General features: G+C 37.6%; 1 protein-coding gene across 1 annotated transcript in view; it reads left to right on the top strand.

Moving 5' to 3' along the window:
- Positions 1-23,218, top strand: part of LOC148816084 (pappalysin-1-like) — a 208,895-nt gene that overhangs the window by 109,299 nt on the left and 76,378 nt on the right. Inside the window, exons 11-13 of the mRNA XM_088940554.1 lie at positions 17,656-17,769; positions 19,059-19,194; positions 19,441-19,654. Of these exons, the coding sequence (XP_088796680.1) occupies positions 17,656-17,769; positions 19,059-19,194; positions 19,441-19,654 (464 nt within the window). The remainder of the gene's footprint in view (positions 1-17,655; positions 17,770-19,058; positions 19,195-19,440; positions 19,655-23,218) is intronic.

The following is a 23,218-nucleotide window of genomic DNA, read 5'->3' on the forward strand; positions in this document are numbered from 1 at the left end:
TATTTTTTGTTTCGTCGACCAATTTTAAGAAATGTGATTTTTTTTTCTTGAGACGTGCATTGTTTGAGAGGATTTGAAGTTTTGTATCGATCCGTTACTTTAACAGATTCTTGTCGTGACTTTCATACGGGATAGAGTAACCCCTTCCTGCTTTTATTCCTATCACAAGAAAGAAAAAAAGCCACAGTACCTGGTCTGACCTGCAGATTTTCTCAAATTGACAGATCTCAGGAAGGTACTACTTAAGACAGTGTTTGTACTAGATTACAAAGGTTAAGTGGGATCTGTGCAAAACCTTAGCATCACATTCCCAGGGAGCTCAGTTTGGAGGCTGTCTCTTCCTCCTCACTGCCTTACAGAAAGACCAGAGTTGCATCACAGAAGCTCTGGCTGCAAGGTGTGACAAACAATTTCAACCATCTAAAGGCTTAGAAAGGTGCTACCAGATGTGTCAGACTGCAGCATTTGAGCCAGGGAGCCTAGTGACGCGTGAGGAGTGAAATTTGGCTTCACAAATATGCCACAAATGTCTTACAGATGGTAAGGCTTCTAGCTAAATGGATTTCTCATTTATTTTAACTTTTAAAAAGTACAAACAGCTGTTTGTTTAATGTATTAAAGAACATAAATAAACAAATATTTAAACTGTTGCCAATTAAAAACGTCTTTCAGAGCAATGTTGATCTCTCAGTTCTACCCGCTAGCACTGTAGTATTAACTAGCAGAAATAAGCTTGCTTGCTCCTAACATTTGGCTTTCTAGCTGGCTATAGCCTTGCTTGGAGACTGATAGCAAATCAGATGTTTGACACTTGGAAATCACCCAGCCGTTAGTTGTGCTGACCTGTATCCACAGGACATACTGTACAAAGTCAAACAGCCTAATAATGGAAGAGAATGTCCTCAGATCACAATATAGTTTTAAATAGTCATAATCTGTCTTCTCCAGCTAGGCACTTTGCCATCAAATATTTAGAATTGGCATTGCTTTTTTTTCTGGAGTGTTATTAGAAACTCATCAGTACCCATATTCATGAAGAGAACGGAACTAAAAAGACACGGTTTTTCTTCAGTGATCGCCATCCATCTGATTTCTTAAAGTTTTTAAAGTATTATCAGAATGATGGAAACAAGCCCAAATGTCTGGGTTGAAGTGATAAGGGGGTGGTTTATTCTGCAAGTCAGGAGCTTTGGAAGCATTATGGAGAAGAAAAGCTTAGGTAATACTTGCTTCCAAGAAAATTTTACTGTAGTTTCTGACCTGACTTCAATCTGGCTTGGTCTTCATCTGAAGCAGGAAATGCTGTGGTAAAGCAGATTAACAAGTGAGGCAATTATTATTATTAAATGATTTAGAAAGATAATTATAGGAGCCCTGTTACGTAGGTTGGCTCATTTGTAGCATTTCAATGGAACCAATAGCCTGATTGTGCATTTTGAACCAACATTAAACATTTCTCAGTCATGTGCCAAATGAAGGCTTCTCACGGATTTTGGAGCATGAGACACAGAGCCTGAAGGCGGCTGATTTTGAAAAGATCTGCTTTGTGCGTTGCTCTCCATGATGCGCCAATTCAGTCGCCAAGCAAGGCAATGCGGGAGGCCAGAAGCCACAGTCCTATTAGCTGTGTTCTCCAGCACAACAAGTCGATTGGCATTTTACTGTGTTTACTTTTATCTTAAGTGGCACTTACAAACAAACGTGTGTTTGCAGAGCGGCTTGCCAGTGTTCTAGATGAATGTAATTACCAGATGGTCTGAATTACATCTCAATAGTAAATTGCAGGCTCCCCGATTACAGTGTTTTAGTAGTGAGTGCTTCAGGTAATTTGCTTGTAATTAACTTAAAAACATTTTTGAATTCAGCAGCGAATGAGGTACGGAGGGCTTTTGAACATGAGAAACTGGTATTCTTTCATGCTCCCAGATGAACCTTAAGTGAAAAATTGCTCCAGTGGTATTACACAATAGGAAGTTTGCAATCTTCTAGGCTAGTATTTTTACTGTATGTTTCTAGTAAGGCAGTAAACCACCTCCTCAGACTAAAAAAAGTCATCAAATGTTTTTTTTTTAATTTGCGTAATGTACTCCAACATTAAATTTTGCTCTTCCCACCTTTCCCGAAGCTTCATTGTCATCTTTACAGAACTGTTTCCACTCTCTTTTAGCTTTATAAAAAACTGTTATCAAGCAACAATTAACTGGATTCCAAATTATTTTTAAAATTTATTTTTAATTTAAATTGCATGTTGTACAGATTCGCAATGTCTTGGTCTCTCTCCGTCATAAAATAGTTTTCCAAAATCTCAATAAAGTGTCGATTTTCATAACCTCAATGCTATTGTAACTGATTGAACGGGTCCAATGGTGTGCCAATTTATTACATTTAATGCTTATGTGTTTAGATTTGTGTGTCTTTTTAAATATTTCTGTTATCAATATGTCATCTGTGATGAAAGCTGAAGGAATCAAAGATTTTTGGGGTTTCAAATAATAAAAAAATAAGAACAAATAAAAAAAATCAGTGGTAGTAATAATTCTTAGACCATGGCATGCTTAAAAAGTTCAATGCAATCCAGCTGTTAGGACAAAAGACCACAATTTTCATATAATATCATAATATGCTCTATGGTTAAGAGCCCCCAGCATTTTCTTCATAACCATTGATTGTATTAATTCTGCCTCCTTTTTGGAGTGCCAACAACGGGGACACCCTTACGAAATGGAGTGCCTATAAAAGTAGATCATTAAAAGAGAATACATTATAGACGAGGTCATATCGCAAGCCCAGCTGTACCTATAAATCCTGAGTCGGCTTCGAATCGCAACACAACACACATTCACACTAAGAATGCTCTTTTTCACAATCATCCAAAACAGCAGGATAGGAGTCCTTCCGAAACACTTCATCATTTATAATGTGTTGTTTAAACAGGATGTGCTGCTGAGCTTTATCCTGCCCTGGCTTTTAAACCAATTCCTCTCTGATGACAACTGCGTTTTATTCTGTTCTGTCTGAATCAAAAAGAAAATCTAAGCGCAAGTGTTTGCACTTACCTTGTTTAGCCCATTCAAAGGTAACAATCCAGTAGATAATCTTTTGCCACACTTCCTTTAATCCGGCCTTCTCCTTCCATTAGACCACATAATCCATGCTTTAGGATAACATGCCTGAAGTGAAGGTCCTTAGTGTGATACTGTGTTTCATTAGAAACCTACACATTAGCTTCATTCCTAATGCAACACAGCACTGACTCTAAAGCCTGACAAGGTCTGCAGAGCTTTGTTACATGAAGAAAAGAGCTGGAATCTCTCTCTTAGATGTACTTCATTGATTTACAGATGAGCCAATGAAGGTTTTATTGGTCACTAAATGAGATTTTCTGGGTTTCTTTTCTTTTTACAAACACTTTCACACTTAATTATGCGAACGTTTACCATATTAATTGCAGCCAAGCATTGTCCAAAACCTGTTCCTTAAGAATTCAGACCATTTTCTTTCACTTTTGAGTTTTTGCAGCTTGTGAGGTGAAAAAATAATTTAGTGTTATGCTAGCATGGGGTTACTGTTAAAGTCTAAGATGTAGCGATTAGACTTATTTTGCTTTTCTTCATATTTAATAAAGCAGGTACTGTTGTACGCCTTTGTGGTAGGGAAGAGTCTTTATTTAGACTGACCTGAGGCCTAAAGACTGTTTGTCAGCTGAACAGTCATTTTGTGGAATTTGCGTTCTGTGTTAAGATTTAAATATGTTTGTGCCTGGTATGTTCTTTTCCTATGTCCTACAGTAACACAGGAAGCTGCTGTACCTGGGTTTAAGGTATAAAGGCACTCAGAAATGCCAGTGTTTGAAAACTGAGGGAATGCGTGTTCATTGGTGTCTCTACTTAGTTCTGAGGAGGGCCTTTTTTGTAATTATCTTCTTTCAGAAGAACACTGTACTCTGCTGCGATTTCTTCATGTCTACAAAGTTTAGGATTTGTAGCTTACTGAATTTGATTTTCTGCTCATATGTTCGTTTTTATCAGCATTTAAAACTATGCAAATATTTCCTTCAGGCAGTGTAGTTCTTCTGAGGCTAAAATATCCTTTTCATGATATGGTGAATAAATAATAATAAATACACTATCCTTAATCCTAAATTGCTGTATTAGTGCGTTGTAAAGCCTTCATTTAATTTTTTTTTTTGCTGTAAAACTAAAATTTGTTACCCAGACCCCTCTCATGTGTAGATTCCTGTAGTTCAGTATTACTCATACAATATACTGTATATAGTACTGTACATCCTGCTTTTTATTTCAGTCTGCTTGCCCTAGAAGGGGTTGAGGCAATGTTGCACTTTATTATGGCAATTTAATATGTCAAGAATCTGCCCAAAACTGATTTTATTTTTTCTGTAATACATTTGTTGCTGTTTTATGTGTTTACCCCTCCTGCTGTTTTGTAGCACCTGTGAATTTCATTCGTTTCACGGTCAGAATCTACTGTAAATTATTGGTACTGTATACAGTAGATCAGTTAGAGGAATGGACCTAAAACAGATCCCTGTGGTACCTCATTGTTTATAAATTCCCGATTATAGGCTACTCTGCCTAAAATAACACACTGCTTCCTGTTTTTTAATCAGTTTATGATCCATATACTGTACATTACCTTGGAGTCCAGTGATTTTTATTTTAAAAATTAACCTTTTATGTGATCTTATCAAAAGCTTTCTGAAATTGAAAGATGGCATATACTGTATATATTGTATTCTAATGTCATCAGCTGTACGTTTTGCTCATTTAATGAAGTTAAACACTTTACCTTTATTAATGTGTTGGCTGTCCCTTGTTTTGCAAGTATTTTTCTTATTTAACTTTATAGTATAACTTACCAGTATAACATACGAGAATCAGAAGTAGGACTGTTTGGTCTGTAGTTTCCTGGTCCAGCTTTGTGGTTTGTTTTGGTGGTAATTAAATCAATTGCATTTCTCCAATCTTCTGGAATACTACAGGATAAATATCATCATGCCCTGACAATTATTCATTTTATGCTAACCTGCCTGCCACGGGCTAATTCCAGGTTCTAAAATGAACAACAATAAAATAAATTAAATGGATAACAGACAATTAATAATATATTTTAAGAATACAAATACACATAGAAACATGGATCTCCCAGAAAAAACATGGCTCATTTTGAGCTTTAAAAAGAAATTGTAGTCATAAACCACTCCTAGACAGGTGTTTGAAATTATTATCTGTAGTTTCATATATGCATTCTCTAAGCACCATATCATATATACTTATTTCAGAGTTGTTTAGCTCCGATCATGTGGATATTGTAATGTTATTTCTGTGTTTTTGATTTCTTATTTAATTTATACGGAGGAGTACATTGTATATAATGTATAGAGTTCTAAGAAAACTAGCAATTTCATGAGGCAAAATCAGTCCGGGATGCCCCTGATCAATTAATGAATGATAGAAATTGAATCAGATGCCTAAGAGACCATGATATCATTAATCATCATTACAGGGCAATAAAATGAACAGACCAAAAATAGAACCATGAGGAACTTTCCCTAGTTATCAGTAGCTGGCAATGGCCTGCAGAAATAATTATACAAAGGCATGGCTTTGGCTGTATAAATTAGATTTATACAGTTCTGCACAAGACACGGACATCATCTACAGTATCAAACCATTCCTGGTTACTTTAGTAGGTTAAGAAAGGGAAAAAAATGCAATATTTTGCCCAGGTTAAGGGAATCTGCAGAGCAATTAATAATAAATAAGGAAAAAGTCATTATGTGACTTGTTATTGAACAACTATGGTGACCTTCATTCACCAACCCGGACCATGACTAAACATGATCGCAGCTGCTTGGAGCAGAATATGAACATATGAAGAGATCTAATACTGTGAAGTTTGCTGCAAAACCATGGCTTTCTTGCCAGTAAAAGAAAACAGCTGGTAATAAACATGTTGAACTCAAGTGAGCCAAAATGCAAATCTCAAAGGCAGCAGGATCTATAAGATTTGTTCCAGTTTCCAAGTGCTGCAACCTACTTGACAAATTATCACCTTAATTGGAAATGTGATATGTTTTAAGGTCTTTGTTGAAATATGTAGTTGATTCAAGAAGCAATTCTCCTGAAGCTCTCCTCAATGAAATCTGAAGGAAACCCAGTTATGTTTTTTTAAATTTTGTCCAATGAAATAATTAGACCAATTAATTTACTAAGAGTGCAACAAGACTCAGAAGAAATTGCACTTTATTTTATTTTAGATTAAATGGAATTCAAAACCGACTGCAGTGACTTTAGAGACAGAAAGCTCCTCCCTCTGATTCTCAAAGTTGCAGTCCAAGGGTGGTTTTCCATTGAGAAATTAAAACAAATTAAAATGAAGATTTCTACTGCTGATAGTTTACAGTATTTGTGCCTGAAGTAGACTTCCTAGGGATCACTTTAAAACACATTACCTTCCCATTAAAAATGGGAAAACTGCCTCGAGAAGAAATAGCAAATTACTTTACAAGTAAAATACTCAGATTTGGAGAACATATCAAAGCACATCGAAAGGCATCTACAAGGTTGTGATTTACAACATCATTTCTGCTGTCTTCCATGTCAATGCATGTTCTGATGACAGGTTGTGGTTCTTAAAGATTTATTTAGCATGATTTGTTTTACTGGCTTACTTTTGTGTTAAACCTAGCAAGGCATTCAGTTGTGGTTATGTTTGAATGTTATTTTAACACTCATTCAATGTGTTATCCATCATGATTGAACAGTGTCTAGGGATGAAGGCATTACTTCAGCCCTGCGTGAGATGATGAGAATGCTAAAGGCTGCCAGGTTCATTTTTTGATCGCTGATTTTTCACAAATGCTGTATTCCTGGAACCCTTTGTTCTTAATTTTGTATTCCTTTATTTAAGTGGTTAGGTCAATTGAGAAAAAAATTCTAATTTACAGTGATGACCTGGAGACCCATATACAGCAGGGCAGCAATCTGATTTAAAGGTATTTTCTCAGTTCTACAAAAGCAGATTCCCACCTGGGGTTTTACACCAGGTTTCTAACTATTACTACATACTACAGCCTTTTTTTTTAATTTTCAGTGGCTTACGAACACTTAGATCAACATGTGATACAGTATGTTTAAAGTCCAGTATGTTGATTTCAAATTGCAAAAGCTTCCAAAAAAAAGTTTGATTCGCTTCTTAAAACTAGATTATCAAGGCATCCAAATGATCAAAACAAGTATAAAACATACAGTAGCACATTTATGTGTCAGTGTATAATTCATTGAAATGTTGTTATTGATTCACAGATATTCTTTTGCATTTCCTAAATTGATTTGTATCAAAATGCCACTGTTTCAATACTCCTTTCATGGCTAATATCAGTGGATGTTATAAAACGGAAGTTTGAGATATGATCAAATTCCAGTCTTGCCCACTCCACTCTCCTGTATACCCTCCTGTTATAAATATATTTTTCTTTCTGAGAACCTCTTTCCACATATTTCTCACACTCCTAACCAACTGTCTCCCCCCCTCCCCCCGATGGTGTCCCAAGCTGTGATGTGCTGTGATGAGAACTTGGGGCTTCCTTCCCCCACCCCAAGCTTCTACCTGGGGTCCCGATGGAGACCCTCTTAAGCATCTCTACTTGTCTTAAAGAACCTTTACTTCAATCACTAATTTTGTGGGGGGTTCCCACCTGGAATACGACGTCTTTCATTCAGTCAGAGAAAATCCTTGACTGTTGTTTGCCCTCAGGAGTCACTTTGGCCACTCTATTTTTTCAGGGGCTCCACCTGGAATCTGTGCTCATTCATTCAGTTGTAGGAGATGGGACCCAGAGAGAATCTTCTCTTTTCTCAGTGAGCCATTCCATCCATTCACTGACAAGCATCAACAAGTGGTTACTCAATACGTTCATTAATTCCATATCAGGCTGTCAGGCTTACCTCAACGTTGATTTTCTTTTCAGATTGGCATTGTATCTTCAAGGAACAATCTGCATTGTACCTGTTGTGAAATTTAGTTTCGTCCATCAAACCCTAAATCTGTTCCTCCAAATGCTTGCACATATCTACACCTTGCACATCAAGAATTTTACATCGTCACATTCTTTTGGAGTTCTGTGAGCTTCATCCCTGTGAACAGGCTGCTACTCCCTCAGCCAGTTGAGCTGCGCTGAACAAACTTCAAATACAGTACTTCTTTTTTGCTGTGTTGCATATGGAGGCATTAAGACTCCATACAGTCTTTACATCACATTTATTAAGATTTAATCAAACTGCTGAGTATGCTTTGGTACATGCAGGACAAAACAGAACCTCACACAAACTACTGAACTGAAACACTGAACAAGGTATCTGTGTCTCTAGCTACAGATCTACCAAGTATCCACACATAAATGAGGAGAGATTGTTGGTTTTTTACATAAATTTGTGAATGTTGTAATCGCCTTTTATTCTTATGAATTTTGCTTTTCTTTTTATTTTTATTGTCTAAAAAGTGTACTGTTAAAGATTGGATGTGAGTGTGAGTAATTTAAGAAAGGAGGTTAAAATGACAAAATCAAATCAATATTGTATCAGGCCCTGATGCCACTTTGGAATGCAAAGAAATTATAAATGTTATCAATTTCACACCCCTTCTTGTTGGGGAAACATTAAATATCACATAGCACGTGTTTTATTCTCCAGCCCAGCTTGGTAATAAATTCACATACCAGGTGACAAGAAACATAACCAAAACAAGAAGATAACCAGTTATGTATAACAATACATATAATGTTCCTTACTGTCTAGAAAATAGAACTTTCCCTATAACAAAAGCACACATACATTGAAGAGAATACGGAAACTTGTATCTTATTCTATTAAAAAAAATTGTATTCCGGACTAAATTACTCCCTAAACCAGATGCTTGTTTTGTGATGAATGATGTTGTTCAAAAGTCTTAGTTGCTTCAGGGATCTGATAAAAAAAAAACTTTCAAACAACTTCCATTGTTTTAATTTGCAGAATGGGCTTTTGTGGAGTGAAATGGAAATATTGTGCGTCAGTCACCCCAGCATGTAGCAGTACATTATCTCTCATTTTGTATTAATTTTCCTACCTGAACAGGGCAGGTTACAGTACCATGCTCTAAAATCACAAGTTAATTCCCGGATCTAAACTACGCTCTTGGGGATACTAAGTAAGCAGCTCGGGCAAATGTTAAGTCTGCTACACAGAAAGAAGTGTCTTTTGTTCAGTCTCCTGCACATATTTTTTTTTGTCTGAAGAATAAACATTCTTCTTTTAATTTTGAGGAGACCATTCTCCCCTGCTGGGTGAGTAGAGTATTATGCTAATATCATTAGTTGTTTTCCCCGATTTTGTTTTTCCTGAACATTTGCATTTTGATGGGTTACAAAGGGACCCCTGCTTTTCAGAAGGCTTGGCTCCTGTGAAGTAGACAGCCTGTCCACCTGTGGTGAAGAGACACATGGAGCTGATTTTGCTGCTACTTGTGATGCCGCTGATCTGTTCCACTGCTTGTTAGGTTGGGCCAGTGGTTAGTACAGTAGCTCTGCAATGAGAAATCTATGTGCTTGGAGAGCGTCTCTGGTCTGCTTCTGAGTTAACAGTAGCTTATGATGAACAAAGAAGGAAAAAATAGGTTGCATTCTTAAACTGGTTTTGATCTGAGTGTGTTCCTGTGTGAGTTTGTGTGGTGAGCTAAAGGACAGTATGCTGTGTGCTGAGTTGTCATCCTTCCCTGAATCTTCTGCTTGAAATGAGCCTTGTGCTTGAAGAAACAAAATAACCAGACATCTGTTTGCATAAGGCACATTTTGATACCTGCATTGTAATTCCTTGTATAGCTCAATCTGTCCTTATTAGTAAACAACATGAAACTGACAGTCACAGCTAGTACCATGCTGCCTGATAGATCAAAAAGATAGCAAGATAGATCAAAATAATGTTTAGATTGGAATATGCATTACTTCTTTGATACAAACCAATGACAGCATGTAGCATGCAATCTCTTTATTTCTGATCCAACTGGGCTCTGAAAAGGAGTAGATGAATGGGTTTCAGTGTGTGTCTGTGTCAGCAGGTATGAATGCGTGCATCTTATTAATTGTCATTAATTCTTAATTAAATACTTTTTATTGAAAGTTTCTTTTATAGAATATCTCACCATGCTGGCACCAAGTTATCACACATTTTATAGCTATAAATTCATGTTATTCAACAGTATTGGTGGTAGCCCTGACACATCTTTGGGAACGGCTCAAGAAAAGGATAGGAGATTGTGAAAACTGCTTGAAAGCATTTAAGTGGATGAAATGGAACTTTAGAACTGGAGAAGCTAGGAGCACCCTTGTGCCACTTTAGTACCAAGGCTGATGTGAGGATCATTAATATTTTCTTGTACGCTCAGCATCGATACATAGAAACTTTTCACAAGTTATGTCCTGTTAACGTTAATCGCAAAATGTGTAGAGATGCCAGCATGCAATATTTATTTTTGTTACAGCTATGCGTCTTTAACTGATTTCCTACAAAATCCATCCATCCATTTGCTAACCTCTTCGTCCAATTCAGAGTCACAGGGGAGCCAGAGCCTGTCCTGGCAACCTAATGGCACAAGGCAGGATACACCCTGGATGGGATGCTAGTCCATTGCAGGGCATTCCAACAAAATAAAGTAGATTTTAAACAAGCTTGTGTCTGATCAGGTGTGCATGGGGAAAAATTAAGGCTTGCTAACTTACGAGTTCAATTCTCTATATTTTTCCATTATCAGCTTATAAAAAAAAAGAGCTTGTCTTTAAGGGATAAGACGCTAAGTCAAACTCAGTTTGTATCGGCTTTATCCAGTAACTCTTGTTTAATTGATATGCGTGTGCATTTTGGTCGTGTTAATTGCAACTATTCATACAGGAGGGTGGAAGCTATCACTAAAAAAGCAGAAAATACAAATGGATCAATTCCGGTAGACACATTTTATTTTTTTTATTTTATTCTTTTATTATATTTAATTATAAAATAAAAGCTATAACCCACCACCAACGCATAAATCATGTTCTCAATGTTGGCATTTACCTTTCGAGAGTATTGTATCATGTTCATATTACAGTCAAGATTATGGACTGTTTTTCTATTCATTTCTAAAGTAACTTTGATGTGTTTTTATCCATCTGCCTTCAATGGCAAACAAAAACACTAAAAAAGCTTGAGACCGCCTATGGCATTATTTAACTACTAGCGCGAAGAATTCCATTCATGAATACAAAGTATATTTTAGAAGTTAAAATTAAACATTTCTTATCTGACCAATTTTATATTTCTCTCTTGCCTCCATCCCTTGTTTAAATATACCCCATGCAGCTTCTAGTAATGGGCAATTTCCATTACTGTTTGCTTCCCAGCTTTTCTGTGTGTTTGAACAACAAATTTACACTCATCCGAGATAACCGAAGAGTAAACTTAATTAAAGGGGACATCTGGTGAAAACAAAATATGAAATGCCAATAATCCTAAACTGCATTTCAGACATATCAGCTCACTGTACAATACCTACTATATATAAGATCACTTTATTAACCATATACAATTTCTTGCATTAGGAAATTCGTCTTTTCGCATACCCCAGCTTGCTCTCCATGAGACACAGACACACATAAGGGGAGAGAAGCTTGGGGTCAGAGCGCAGGGTCAGCAATTGTACAGTGCCCCTGGAGCACTTGAGGTTAAAGGCCTTGCTCAGGGGCCCAACGGAGTAGGATTCCTCTGCCGGCCACGGGATTTGAACCGGCAACCTTCCGGCCACAGGCACAGATCCTTAGCCACAGTGCCACCGCTCCACCCGTGTTCCACTAGGTCATAAAAATCCCACTCAAAATGTCTTCTCAGAGTAGTCTCCTAAGCCAGTAAGGATGCTTTTACCTTTGACTTCAATACAGTATAGCTATACTGACTAATCTCACACATTCCAAATGCAGTGACCGAGAACCCACTTAAAGTTTAATGTGGGAACACAAGCCATGGGCTATAAAGTGCCGAGGACAGAAGTTAAGTTAAGATTTGTAAATCTTGTCTCTGTTAATTCTTCATCATTGGATGTTTTACTACTGTATGCAGCGCAGAGAAAAACTCAGTGGACCTTTAGTATAATTATAGGAATTATAATGTCTTACCATGATTCCCTTGTTTAATTGAAACCTCCTTTCTTAAATAACCATCAAAGTTTATATTTACTAATTAAGTGTTTATTGAGACATGGTGGTTTATGAAGTAGAAAATTAATAATGAAGAATCAATCTATGTAAAATAATAAGTAACCCCCTAGTTACTTACTGTAGCACAATTACATGGATAATTAGAATCAGGTGGTGAAATTATTGTGTAATAAGTAAACAACGACAGAGTTTGGCAACCCTATCCTAAATTATGGGGAGAAACTTTCTGGGTTTGGTATGAACCACAGAGATGGAAACAAATATTCAAGACCTCGGTGACAGTTCCCAGGCCTGGCAAACTGAAATACCCTCCTGGAAGTCAAGAAACCCAGAGTAACATTTAGGATCTGCAGGCCACTCTTGCTGCAGCTAATATCATAGTTTTCATGCACCAGTCAGGAAAAGACTAAAAAGTAATGTTTTTCATGGGAGGATAGCAAGGAAGAAACCATTACTCTCTGCATTGCTGCCTGTCTCAAGTTTATCAAAGAACATCAACGAGACAACTGCAAGAATCGTCTTTGGGCACATGAGACAAACGTTTTTTTTGGTTACAATGAGAAATATGTTGTGTGGTAAAAGCCAAACACTGCTACCAATAAACTGATAAAAGAACAACATCCCAAACGCTAAGTATCTTCGTGGGAGTATTGTGTTTTGAGAATGGTATGGTGTCTTTGACTGTACAGTAGATGGCTTGCCATCATTGACAGAATCACAAACGGGATGTTGTATCAGAAAATTCTTCTGATTCTAATCTGGACATCAATTTGTCAGCTGAAGTTGAGAAAGTGGAAGTTGAGAAAGACAACAATCCTAAACATGCAACAGATTTACAACAGAATGTTTGTACTGTAGAAGGAAAAAAAAAGCAAGCTGTTCATACTGTACAAGGAAACCATTCAAATGTCACCAACATGAAGTCGTTCTATATGGAATAATAGGCCAATGCAAGAGACAGTAACAGGAAACGTCTAGTTGAAGTCATTGCTGCTCAAGGAGCTATGAACTGTTACTAAATGTAAGGGTTCGAATACTTATTCACTTGAGGGTATTTACTGTTGGATCAGTTTATTAATTAACTAATGTATGTGGATATTATGTTACTGTATTACATGTTACCTGTCGGGTTACCTTCATGTTTTATTAAGACATTTCTGAAGATCTAAATGCATTTGAGTTTTTTTATATACTGTATATAAGACCCTAGAAGGAAATATGGACCAGACATACAGTATGTTCTGATGTAGACTAAAATTCAACCACAGTTCAGCTTTTCCACACATCAGAATGCAAGCAGCAGAAATCTGTTTTTTGTGAAGGTTTTTAGTATCTCGGAGAACCCCACAGTGCTTTGGACATTATAACATTGTTTAGTATTATACTGTATTTACATTTATATACAGTGTACAAGTGGAAAGTTTTGTTACTGTACTTAGTATCTTAAGACAACTAATATTTTAAATATGGGTATCAGTAAAGAAATATAAACCTTGTAAAGTACTCAGATGCAACACAAGTACTAAATGATTAAGTACTCAGATTCTTTGAATACTGAAATGTTTAACCATCCACAGTGGGTTGTCAACTTCAACATGTGCGACAAACCTAGTAAGTGTTGATATTTTGCCTGGTATGCCTGATTCAAACACAGAGAGGACTAAGAGGATTGGCAGTGTAGCACTACGGAGATGTTTTGAAGTACACAGTGAATATACAATGACCTAATATGTTCTGAACTGCAGTTTGGGATAGTTTGTTTGATTTTTGTTTTTTGCCGGATTTCCCGTTCAATTTTCTTCTTCTTTCTTCTCGTGCCACAAACTAAAGTCAGCTAAAGGCAATTATAAACCCAAATGCATAAGTGCTATTTCACAATCACTCAGTGAGTTTCTTTGTTTTGATTGAACTTTCTTTTGAGGTAAGGATTAAAATTTGCTTTTAACAAAACACAAAATAAGAAATAAATTGATAAATTGATTGAATCGGGGGTCCCTAATGAGTTTACATCTGTTTGCTGCGGGTAAATGGCTTGATTCACAGACTTCTTGGACAAGATCAAAAAGTGGTCCCAACCTCCTTAATTCCAGTCTTTCACTGCATAAATGGACAATATCCCACCATGTGCAACATATCAACACAATTCTGTTTTCCCTAGCAACCCCGTGCTGGAATTACATAACACAGGGAAATACCATATGGCTTTACTTTAGGAGGACTGAAGAAAACAGTTGGATTTTCAATATGGAAGTATAAAATACTCTTTCCATGAACTGTTCATAAAAATAAACTACCAAATGAAGAATTAACTATTTTCATGACAAAAATAGTTTCAGATTCACTTACAGTCTTTTAACATGTCCTTTTTAGACAACAGAAAAGTAGAATTTGTGATTGTTTTCTTGTACAGTTCAGTTTTCCATGAAAAGATCAATGTGCATTGCTAGATAAAAATAAAAATTAAATTTATAGCAAGTGAGTTCAGAACCACCAGTCAAAGGGAATAATCTTGTGGTCTGGCTAAGATTTTTAATGACAGAGCTCCCTGATCCATGCAGACTGAAGTTTGTCTTGGTGGTTTAGTAGACTTGAAAATGGGGCTATTAGCAACATGACCTTGTGAGGTTCATGAGCCAGGTGAAAGGTCAGCATTCACCAGGTTGCTGTGCTTCATATCAGTGCTCTCCAGCTGATGGGGGTTGGTAAAGCTGTCATTGTAGGAAGCCTCTGAGGGGATTCTACACATTGTTGTCATGGAGTGAACATGAAAAAATATCATCAGTTAAAGATTCTAGCAGCTCATCTGATTTAAGATTATGTCCATCATCCCAAATAAACTAAAGAAGATCTACCCAGTGGCTTATGTTCAGTCTAGAAACCATAATAAAAAAAATGTGTATTTTATTATGAAACAACACAATTTTGTACTGGAAAGTAAAACAAAATGTGAATTTTAACAGAAAACAAAGCGAACCGTGTTTCCATTTTTGGAGAAATGGTCAAATGAAAACCTTGGATTAGCTTAGTTATTGGTACGCAAACCTCAAAAGTGGAATAATTTTGGAAAATAATGCTGGTGATTATTTTCCAAAGTGATTAAGTTTTGAGGGCATCCAAGCAAGTCTCAAGAGACTTATTGTTACAGTGTGAATATTGTTCAAGTAAATGTAAAAGAAGCTAGAATGATACCTATTGTACCAGTTTCAAGATCAAACAATTTTTTAACTTTTTTTTACTTTTTTTTCCATGACATGGGCTTAACAACAAAGAAAAAGAAAAGGCAGTTAAACATCCAGTTTGGCTCACCCAGCTATTCCATTGATATTATTATTATTATTATTATTATTATTATTTGAGCAAACATTTTTGGTAGAACAGCAGCTAGCAGGTGTACTGTAGGTGTGTAAAGTATAAAACCTAACACATTTTCAGATGCGCATTCTTCCAGATTTCAATTCATTCTTTGTAGTGGTGAATAAGAAAAATATCTTTAAAATGTTTTCAAACATGCAGGTTAGGCCACCCGATTGGGAATGCAGAACATCTTTTCTGTTCTAGTAAACGTGTCTAGTATGAAGCTCCCATTTTTCCCAGTCTTTGAATAATTTCAAAACTGTTGACAAACAGAATTCTTTACAATTAGAATCAGCTTTGGATCAATACCCGAAAGCCTATGAATTGGAAATGGAAAAACAGATCCTAGATATTGAACCAACAGTCATAGCATACAGATTTGTGTTTCATTCAAAGACGGGATGTTTTCACTCCCTGTTTTCTAGAAAAGAGCTACAATCTTGTGCTCACAACTGCAGAAAATCCAAACAGCCTTCTTCCATTTACATCTTCTTAAAACAAAAGCCAAGTACTTTGCGTACATCAATCAGCTGAGCTTCCCTCATTTCTGCTGAACCTGAAAGTGCACATGCTTGGGGGATAGCCTCCTACAAATTCCTTGCTGTCTGCGGCTGTTTGGTGATGTTTGAGGTGCTATCCTTGGGGAGAGACGTGAAAACCTCAGTCTGCCATCTGCTGCACAGATGTAGATCACTGCAGTACACTTGTCACACAGGAGGACACCATCCTCGTCACATTCCCACAATACGCAGCAAGCTCCCAGCCCCTAGCACCTCAGCCTGGCAACAGGCCTACTGCAGACATACCCCCGTTAGTCAAACACAACTCCGTCCCAAACTCAATCAATCAATCAATCAATCAATCAATCAGTTTATTTATCAAATGCACAACAATACAGCGTGCAGCAGTAGTTGCTGGCAATGGAATGTCTTTTCTGCAAGCTCACTGAGGGGGGCAAAAATCACAAAATTAAAGTTACAAAATAAAGTTAGATAATACTTAATAGTGCAATAGAAATTGAATAAAATAAACTCCGACAGAGATCAAGATAAATAGAGCTGTGATGTGTCCAGGGTGTATGCAATATATTATGTCCAAGTAGTGTAGTGCAATGAAAACTGTATGTCCATGTACCCATTACGGGTGATTTGCTGAAGGAACAGCAGCTTGGCTATTTAGCAGTCTTATTGCCTGGAGGTAGAAGCTGTTCTGTAATCTGTTAGTCTTTGAATGAATGCTTCGATATCATTTACCGGACGGTAGGAGAGAAAACAGTTTGTGACTGGGGTCCGTGAGAATGGACTTGGACTTCTAGCTGAGAAATGTTCAGCTCGGAATCTCCAAAAGTGATTGGACACAAAACATAAATAGAAAGAGTCTACTTTCCCATGAACTGTACTGTTAAACCTGAGCCTTTTATGAAGCTTGTCTTTGAATCGCATACCGCAGATGTGTAAGGGCATTGTGTAGAATATGAAGCTTACTACTACATACAGTACTATTGATGTTATCATAACCTCAGCAGATAGCAATGTTGCTAGAAGAGTGAGGTAAAATTCGACCGCATGTTTTTGAAAATCTTGTGAAATACTTGCCATGTCCTGTTCAAACTGTTTTCACTTCCCACAGTGGTCCTTTGCATTATTTTAGTAGGTTGTGCGTGTAGTAGGTTCTTAATTTTTTCTTTGGCCAGCTGAATGGACATGAAACGTTATAAACACCCTAAGAATTTCCTAAGAAAGTTGCTAAGTATTATAATATGAGAGCATATTACAAGGGATCTATTGGTAAAACGGCTGTGAAAATAATTGAACAAAATTGAAAGTAAATGATGGAAATGATGTTCTAGTACAAAAAAGGAAGGATTGATTGATGTCCTAAGGGCTTGCATGAAATCACATGAGTGTGTTTTGTTCATTGTAAGGAAAAACGCTTATGTAACAATTCAATAATATATTGATACCTCACCCAAGATGGAAAAGATGGTTCTTATCATGGTCATGGTGCCATATTTTCAGGCCATCCATTTAATGCCCTTGTGCTTTGGGTTTTCTTTCCAGACTTGTCAGTCAAAGGTGTTTGACCTGTCAGATGGAGTTTCCCAATATGCTTGGTTTCCTTGCCGGGAAGCACAGCACCAACAGCCTTCCTGGAATCCACAGTTTTGGCTCAAGGTAAGAGTGTCCACAGAATGACCAGTATCCACACGGGTTAACATCTCTAACCCTAACTCCAAACTACTTGGTGTTAGTTATCCACATAATACGACTTAAGGGCTTTTTAAATGGCTCAACCAATAAACGAGGATGTTGAGCATTATGGTCATGCCACTAGCCAGCAAGTGACAGATCATAATTGAAAGAGCACAGTCAATGTAGGGCTTTGACTAGTCGGAGTAGTATTGTTTCAGCCTTCTGGCAACATGCCAATAAATCAATCAATCAGCCAACCAATCTTCTGTATATAAATATCTAGTTCAGGTGGGTAGCTGCGTCAGCATGCGTAGGCTGCAAAGGAACAAGTAATAGGTTTATTCCATGCTGAAAAAAAGAAGAGAGAAAACACAACGTTTCGGCCGTGGAGCCTTCTTCAGGTGTGTGGGCTTCTGGGCGGCGTGACCATTGCGCAGGGCGGCATGCTGCCCAACATCCAGAAGAAGACCGAGAAGTAAACAGCCCGGCAGAGACCTCCGACAGACCTCCGACTGACTTCTTCAGGTGTCGACACGCCTGAAGAACGCTCCACGGCCGAAACGTTGCGTTTTCTCTCTTCTTTTTTTCAGCATGGAATAAACCTATTACTTGTTCATATAAATATCTATCTGCCTAAGATGTGCAACTTTTTAGTAACAACGGTAAAAAAACCCAACAGAATGTATTTTTAAAATCGACCGATGACGATGAATTTTTCAATGGTCTATGAAAAGAAATGTTATCTCAGACTAAAGAAATATGTTTAAAATTGAAAGGTACAGGGAAAAGGAAAAGAATATCATCTACCACTTAGTAACGGTAGATTTTTCAAGGGTTTAAGTGAGATCTGATGATTTAAAATCAACTTAAAGGGATATTGTCCCCATGACAACCTGTGATACCAAGTTACTGCTGGTGGTTGGCTATTCTCATATATCCAGAACAAATTTTCTGAAAGCGTGGGCCATAGACTTGCAGTGATTTTTCAAGATCTTCCAAGTTTTCTGAGCTTTTGAGGGTAAATCAGTGAATATATAGTAACAATAGTAATTTTCATTAAAAAAATAAAGCAGATTACCTGTATATTGTCCTTGTCATGTGAAACTGCCTGCCTCTTGCCTTTGTAGAACATGCCACTAGAAGTACAGACAGACAAACAACCTGTTTTTTTTCTTTTCCTTTTAAGATTTAGCCCTGAAGCTGGTATCCCGTAGAAACCACCTGCTTTAGGCCGACGTCCCTGATTTGTTTCATTATGCTCTTTCACATAGGCGTACTTTTCTCACCCAATGGTAGCTGCTGCTGTTATAATTCACTTGGCTGCGGATGGCACGGACTACGTTGAGCAAAACCAAGTCAATATTACTGTGCTTCTGGTGGACACTAAAGAAGACAGGCATCACCTAGGTACGTTTTTATCTTGAGTTCTATCATTTAGTGCATGCTGATTAAGTGCTTAGAAAAAAATCATATCAGTCAATTTGTAAATACAGAGAAAATCTCTGTTAAAATAGTTAAAACGAACCAAATTTTTAAGGACCTTTTGACCGGAGAGTTTAATTCTAGTTTTTCACATTCCCTCAAGGGCTGATGAACCAGAAAGCTACAAATTTAAAATGATGTAACCTGGACATGCTCTGTGTTTCTCAACAGGGGATTGGAGACTGAGCTGCCGAAACAACCCCCTTGTTATCCCTGTCACCCACGACCTCAGTCTGCCCTTTTACCACACGAAGGCCATATTGGTGAAGTTCCGGTCCATCTACGTGGCCATATCTGGGGTGGGCCTCCGCTCCTTCCAGTACTTCGACCCCATCACCATCAGTGGCTGTCAGAGCGATGAGATCTACAACCCAATGGGACAAAGGTGAGTTTTGGGAGAACAGCCTTCCTGTCTGGGGTCTTGGCTTTGTCTGAATAACCTCCCTGAGGTCCCTCGATGTCATTTCATCTGCCCTGAGGTTCATGCTGTGATCCCATCCTTCTTTCACCAAAAATGCATTACCAGACTGTGAAGATGAATGACACGCTGGCCATGGTACGTTTTCTGCATTCTCGGTTTTCCCAAGCTTAGTCCGTGTATTTTCTTTGGACTGCTGTTGTGATCCGTGGATTTTGTATCGCACTTCACCACACTTCTCTGTGCTTCACTGTGTTTTTCCCATGATTTCACTGTGGCAGCATAGAATTAGCAAGTACTTTTGGAGGGTTTATGTGTCTCACCCGATGGAACCAGCAAACACTTGTATGACATGATGTAGTATGTGTCCTGTACTTCTTAAACTCCCAGCTCTTGATGATTTTAGTTTGCACAAGGTGTTAAGGGAGCCTTCTGTGATCATCTTGCTTGGATTGACATCTGTCCTCTCGAGGCCCATGCTCTTATTGTGGCCTTCTCATCAGGTTTTGTTAAACCCTGGGGAAAAATAAGTGCGTATATTTCAAAGCAGGTATTGTTCCAGCATATACTGCATACAGTCCTTTTGGACAGCTGTAGTAGAGAGAATACGCAGACACCTGGTTATATATTATCAATCCCGTTAATGACAATTAGTTGCATCTAGGGGGATCTATCTAAGTTTAAAATATCAATCCAGTACAAGAACTTTTTTTTTACTTTTTGCATTGTTGCTAAAACAGGTATCCTGCGAAAATGGGTGGACAATATGGGGCCACCCCACACGGAAAGGGACAGAGAAGCTATTGTACAGATTCAATGTGAAAAGATTACTTACAGTCTGGAAGGTAAAATCAATCAATTTAAACAAGTATGGGGCCCTCTAGACACCTATCTTAATGGGACCAAAATTAGAAAAAAGTTGTAAGTATTGAAAGTTGCGTGAGGTACAGAGAGCGTATAAAGTATAAAGGAAAAATAAGAGGAAAGAAAAATGTATTAATTAAATAATAAAGATGGCCTCCAAAGTTGGGTGATGGAGGGGAGAAAAGATAGGAAAGCAGGTATTGATGAAGAGAAAGTGAGGTCAGGGAATGACAGGCTCAACAGTGCAGTGATACAATATCCACAAAAGCAGTAGAACTGTATACTGTGTCCGAGTTCCCTTTGAAGCTATCCTGCTTCAAACAAATCAGTCCGATTCGTGTCTTGTAAGAGCCTCTTGCCCCAGGCAGAGCGCAGTAGTATTCAAGAAATAATATTAATAATAATGATAATTGAAGTGTCATTACTCTAAATAGTTTTCTGCAAATACCGTATTTGGCACTGAGGAGTATTTAGTATCGGGTTTCGGATTAAAGCCTGGAGAAGGAAGCCAAGCCAAATCCCTGTTTCAGCACTGGACGGAACAGCATCAGAGGGGAGCCAAACTGCTTTCAAGGGATCTCTGGTATTTCACAATGACCAACTGTTGTTTTTTTTTCTTTATTCATTTTTTTTCTTTTTAGCTTTTTTTGAACCATTTTTTTCCAGTTCTGTTCATTTTCCACTTGCCTTCAGAGTTGTGTTTTATACATATTGTTTTTCTGGTAGCACAGACTTAGAATTATGATATGCACTGTACGGTATGCAGATTATGATAAACACAGAGAGGGAAAGACGGCAATATACTCCGACTGACACATGCCAGAATCAATGCCAATTGATTCTGTTAAGATGCTTTTGCAAATAAATAAGCAATAGATTTTGAAACACTCCGTAAACTTCAGTTTTAGATTGCAACAATTTATTTGTAATGTATTGTAGGGCATCATTAAGAAGTAGTAAAAGCAAAGCCAGTTTTGTCATCCTCCAGCTATACATGAAAAAGAATGCCTTAAGATTGAACTAATGCAATAACTGACCATTCAATTTGCCTACTAAAATTAAAGTTGAAAATGTCTCATTTTTAATTTCTTATAGTGGAAGTATTTTCCTTCTAAACAATCTGTATATTTCTCATGTATTCCAACAGCAAATCCAAGTAACCGAAAGAGATCCAAAATCCTCACACTACGATTTGTCCCTGGACAGTTTAGCAACATTAAAACTATTTCTGAGCGTTACGGAGAAAGTGGAACAGCGGCAAAAAAAAACATTTTGGAAACCGTCAGTTTATTGTTCCTTCTCTGCTGTGCTTTTGTGACATTTGTAAATGGTCTTTCTTGTATTTTCCTGTGCAGTGGCAGTGCTCCATAACAAAACTGCCATTTTCAAACCCTAAACTTTTTTTTTTTCTTCAAAAATGGATCTGAATTTAGGCAGAAGTTCCGATTTTTGAAGCCGTGCGTGATCTGGCATTCTCCGAGCAGGCAGGCCAGACTTTCACCTGAGATTCTTTGCTGACGAGCACAGTAGGGGTTTATGCTGTTTCCTTCATGCCCTTTTTTTTGCCTCCTGCTCCCACATCTTCTGGAAGAGGCCCCACAGCCAGGCTTGTGAATAGAAAATCAGCTGCAGGCCTGACAAATGCGTGTGCCAATAATCTGTCTCCTGTAATTCTTCTCCGCAGCTCAGCAAAACACCAAGTCCCTGATCCCCAAAGTTGTTAACAACGTAGCTATTAACATAATCCAGTTTCATGTTCCACTTTTGGTAATAGTTTTTTTTCTTTCCTTGTAGAGGAGGATATTTGGGTGCGTTACGGTATTTTTTGGTGCACATATGGAACACATTTAATGCTCTTTGGTCCGGTTTCTGCTGTTTAGATCCCAGATCAGCCTCCAGACCTGTCCATCTGTGTAGGGTCATGACTGAGTAAGGGAATGGTCCGCACTGGACATCTCAGTAATACAGGGGGGGCAGAGCTTAGCTTAGTGACGGAAACCAGGAAAGATACAGCATGTCACTGCACTACCTACTGTAAGTATCTTTGCAAGTTGTATAGAAGAAGCCCAGTAGTGTCAGTTAGGCAATCATTTCAAAATTATTAAGTCTTGAGCCTGGGGGTTTAGAGATTGTAAAGCATCTCCTGCTGTGGTAATTTTGATTATGAAGAAGATTTTCTAGTGAATTATGAAAGCTTAGTTCATTCATATTCAGTTTCAATTTTTAAATGCATATTTAATTGCAAGAAATAAGTGTTGCTTAAAACCAATAAGAGAATTCCCTTGCCTTTTGCAAATACTAGGCAATGCTAGCACCTCCTCCCATTTTCAAAAATTTTCATATCACCTATCATGATTAATATGAAGGAGAACATTCACATCCAAAACATGTTCTGTTAACTGTCATCCTGAAATCTCAATGTAGATCTGTATCGTGCAAAAATATTAAATTTCAAAGGTAGAAAAGCCTCCATGTTTGAAAAAAAACCCTGCCATAACATGGTGGCAGCAAGATAGTTGTGGAATAATATTAAGTAACATTCCTCTAGAGCTCCTAACAATCAGATAATGGGCGGCTGTCATTTCAGTGGATCTCTTATGCTACCCTCAGATAACATCAAAATCAAAATGTGCATGGAGCTCCGTTTCTGCAAGATCTTTTGCACTC

The sequence above is a fragment of the Atractosteus spatula genome, chromosome 23, assembly GCF_055471065.1.
Source record: "Atractosteus spatula isolate fAtrSpa1 chromosome 23, fAtrSpa1.hap1, whole genome shotgun sequence".
Classification (NCBI taxonomy): domain Eukaryota; kingdom Metazoa; phylum Chordata; class Actinopteri; order Semionotiformes; family Lepisosteidae; genus Atractosteus; species Atractosteus spatula.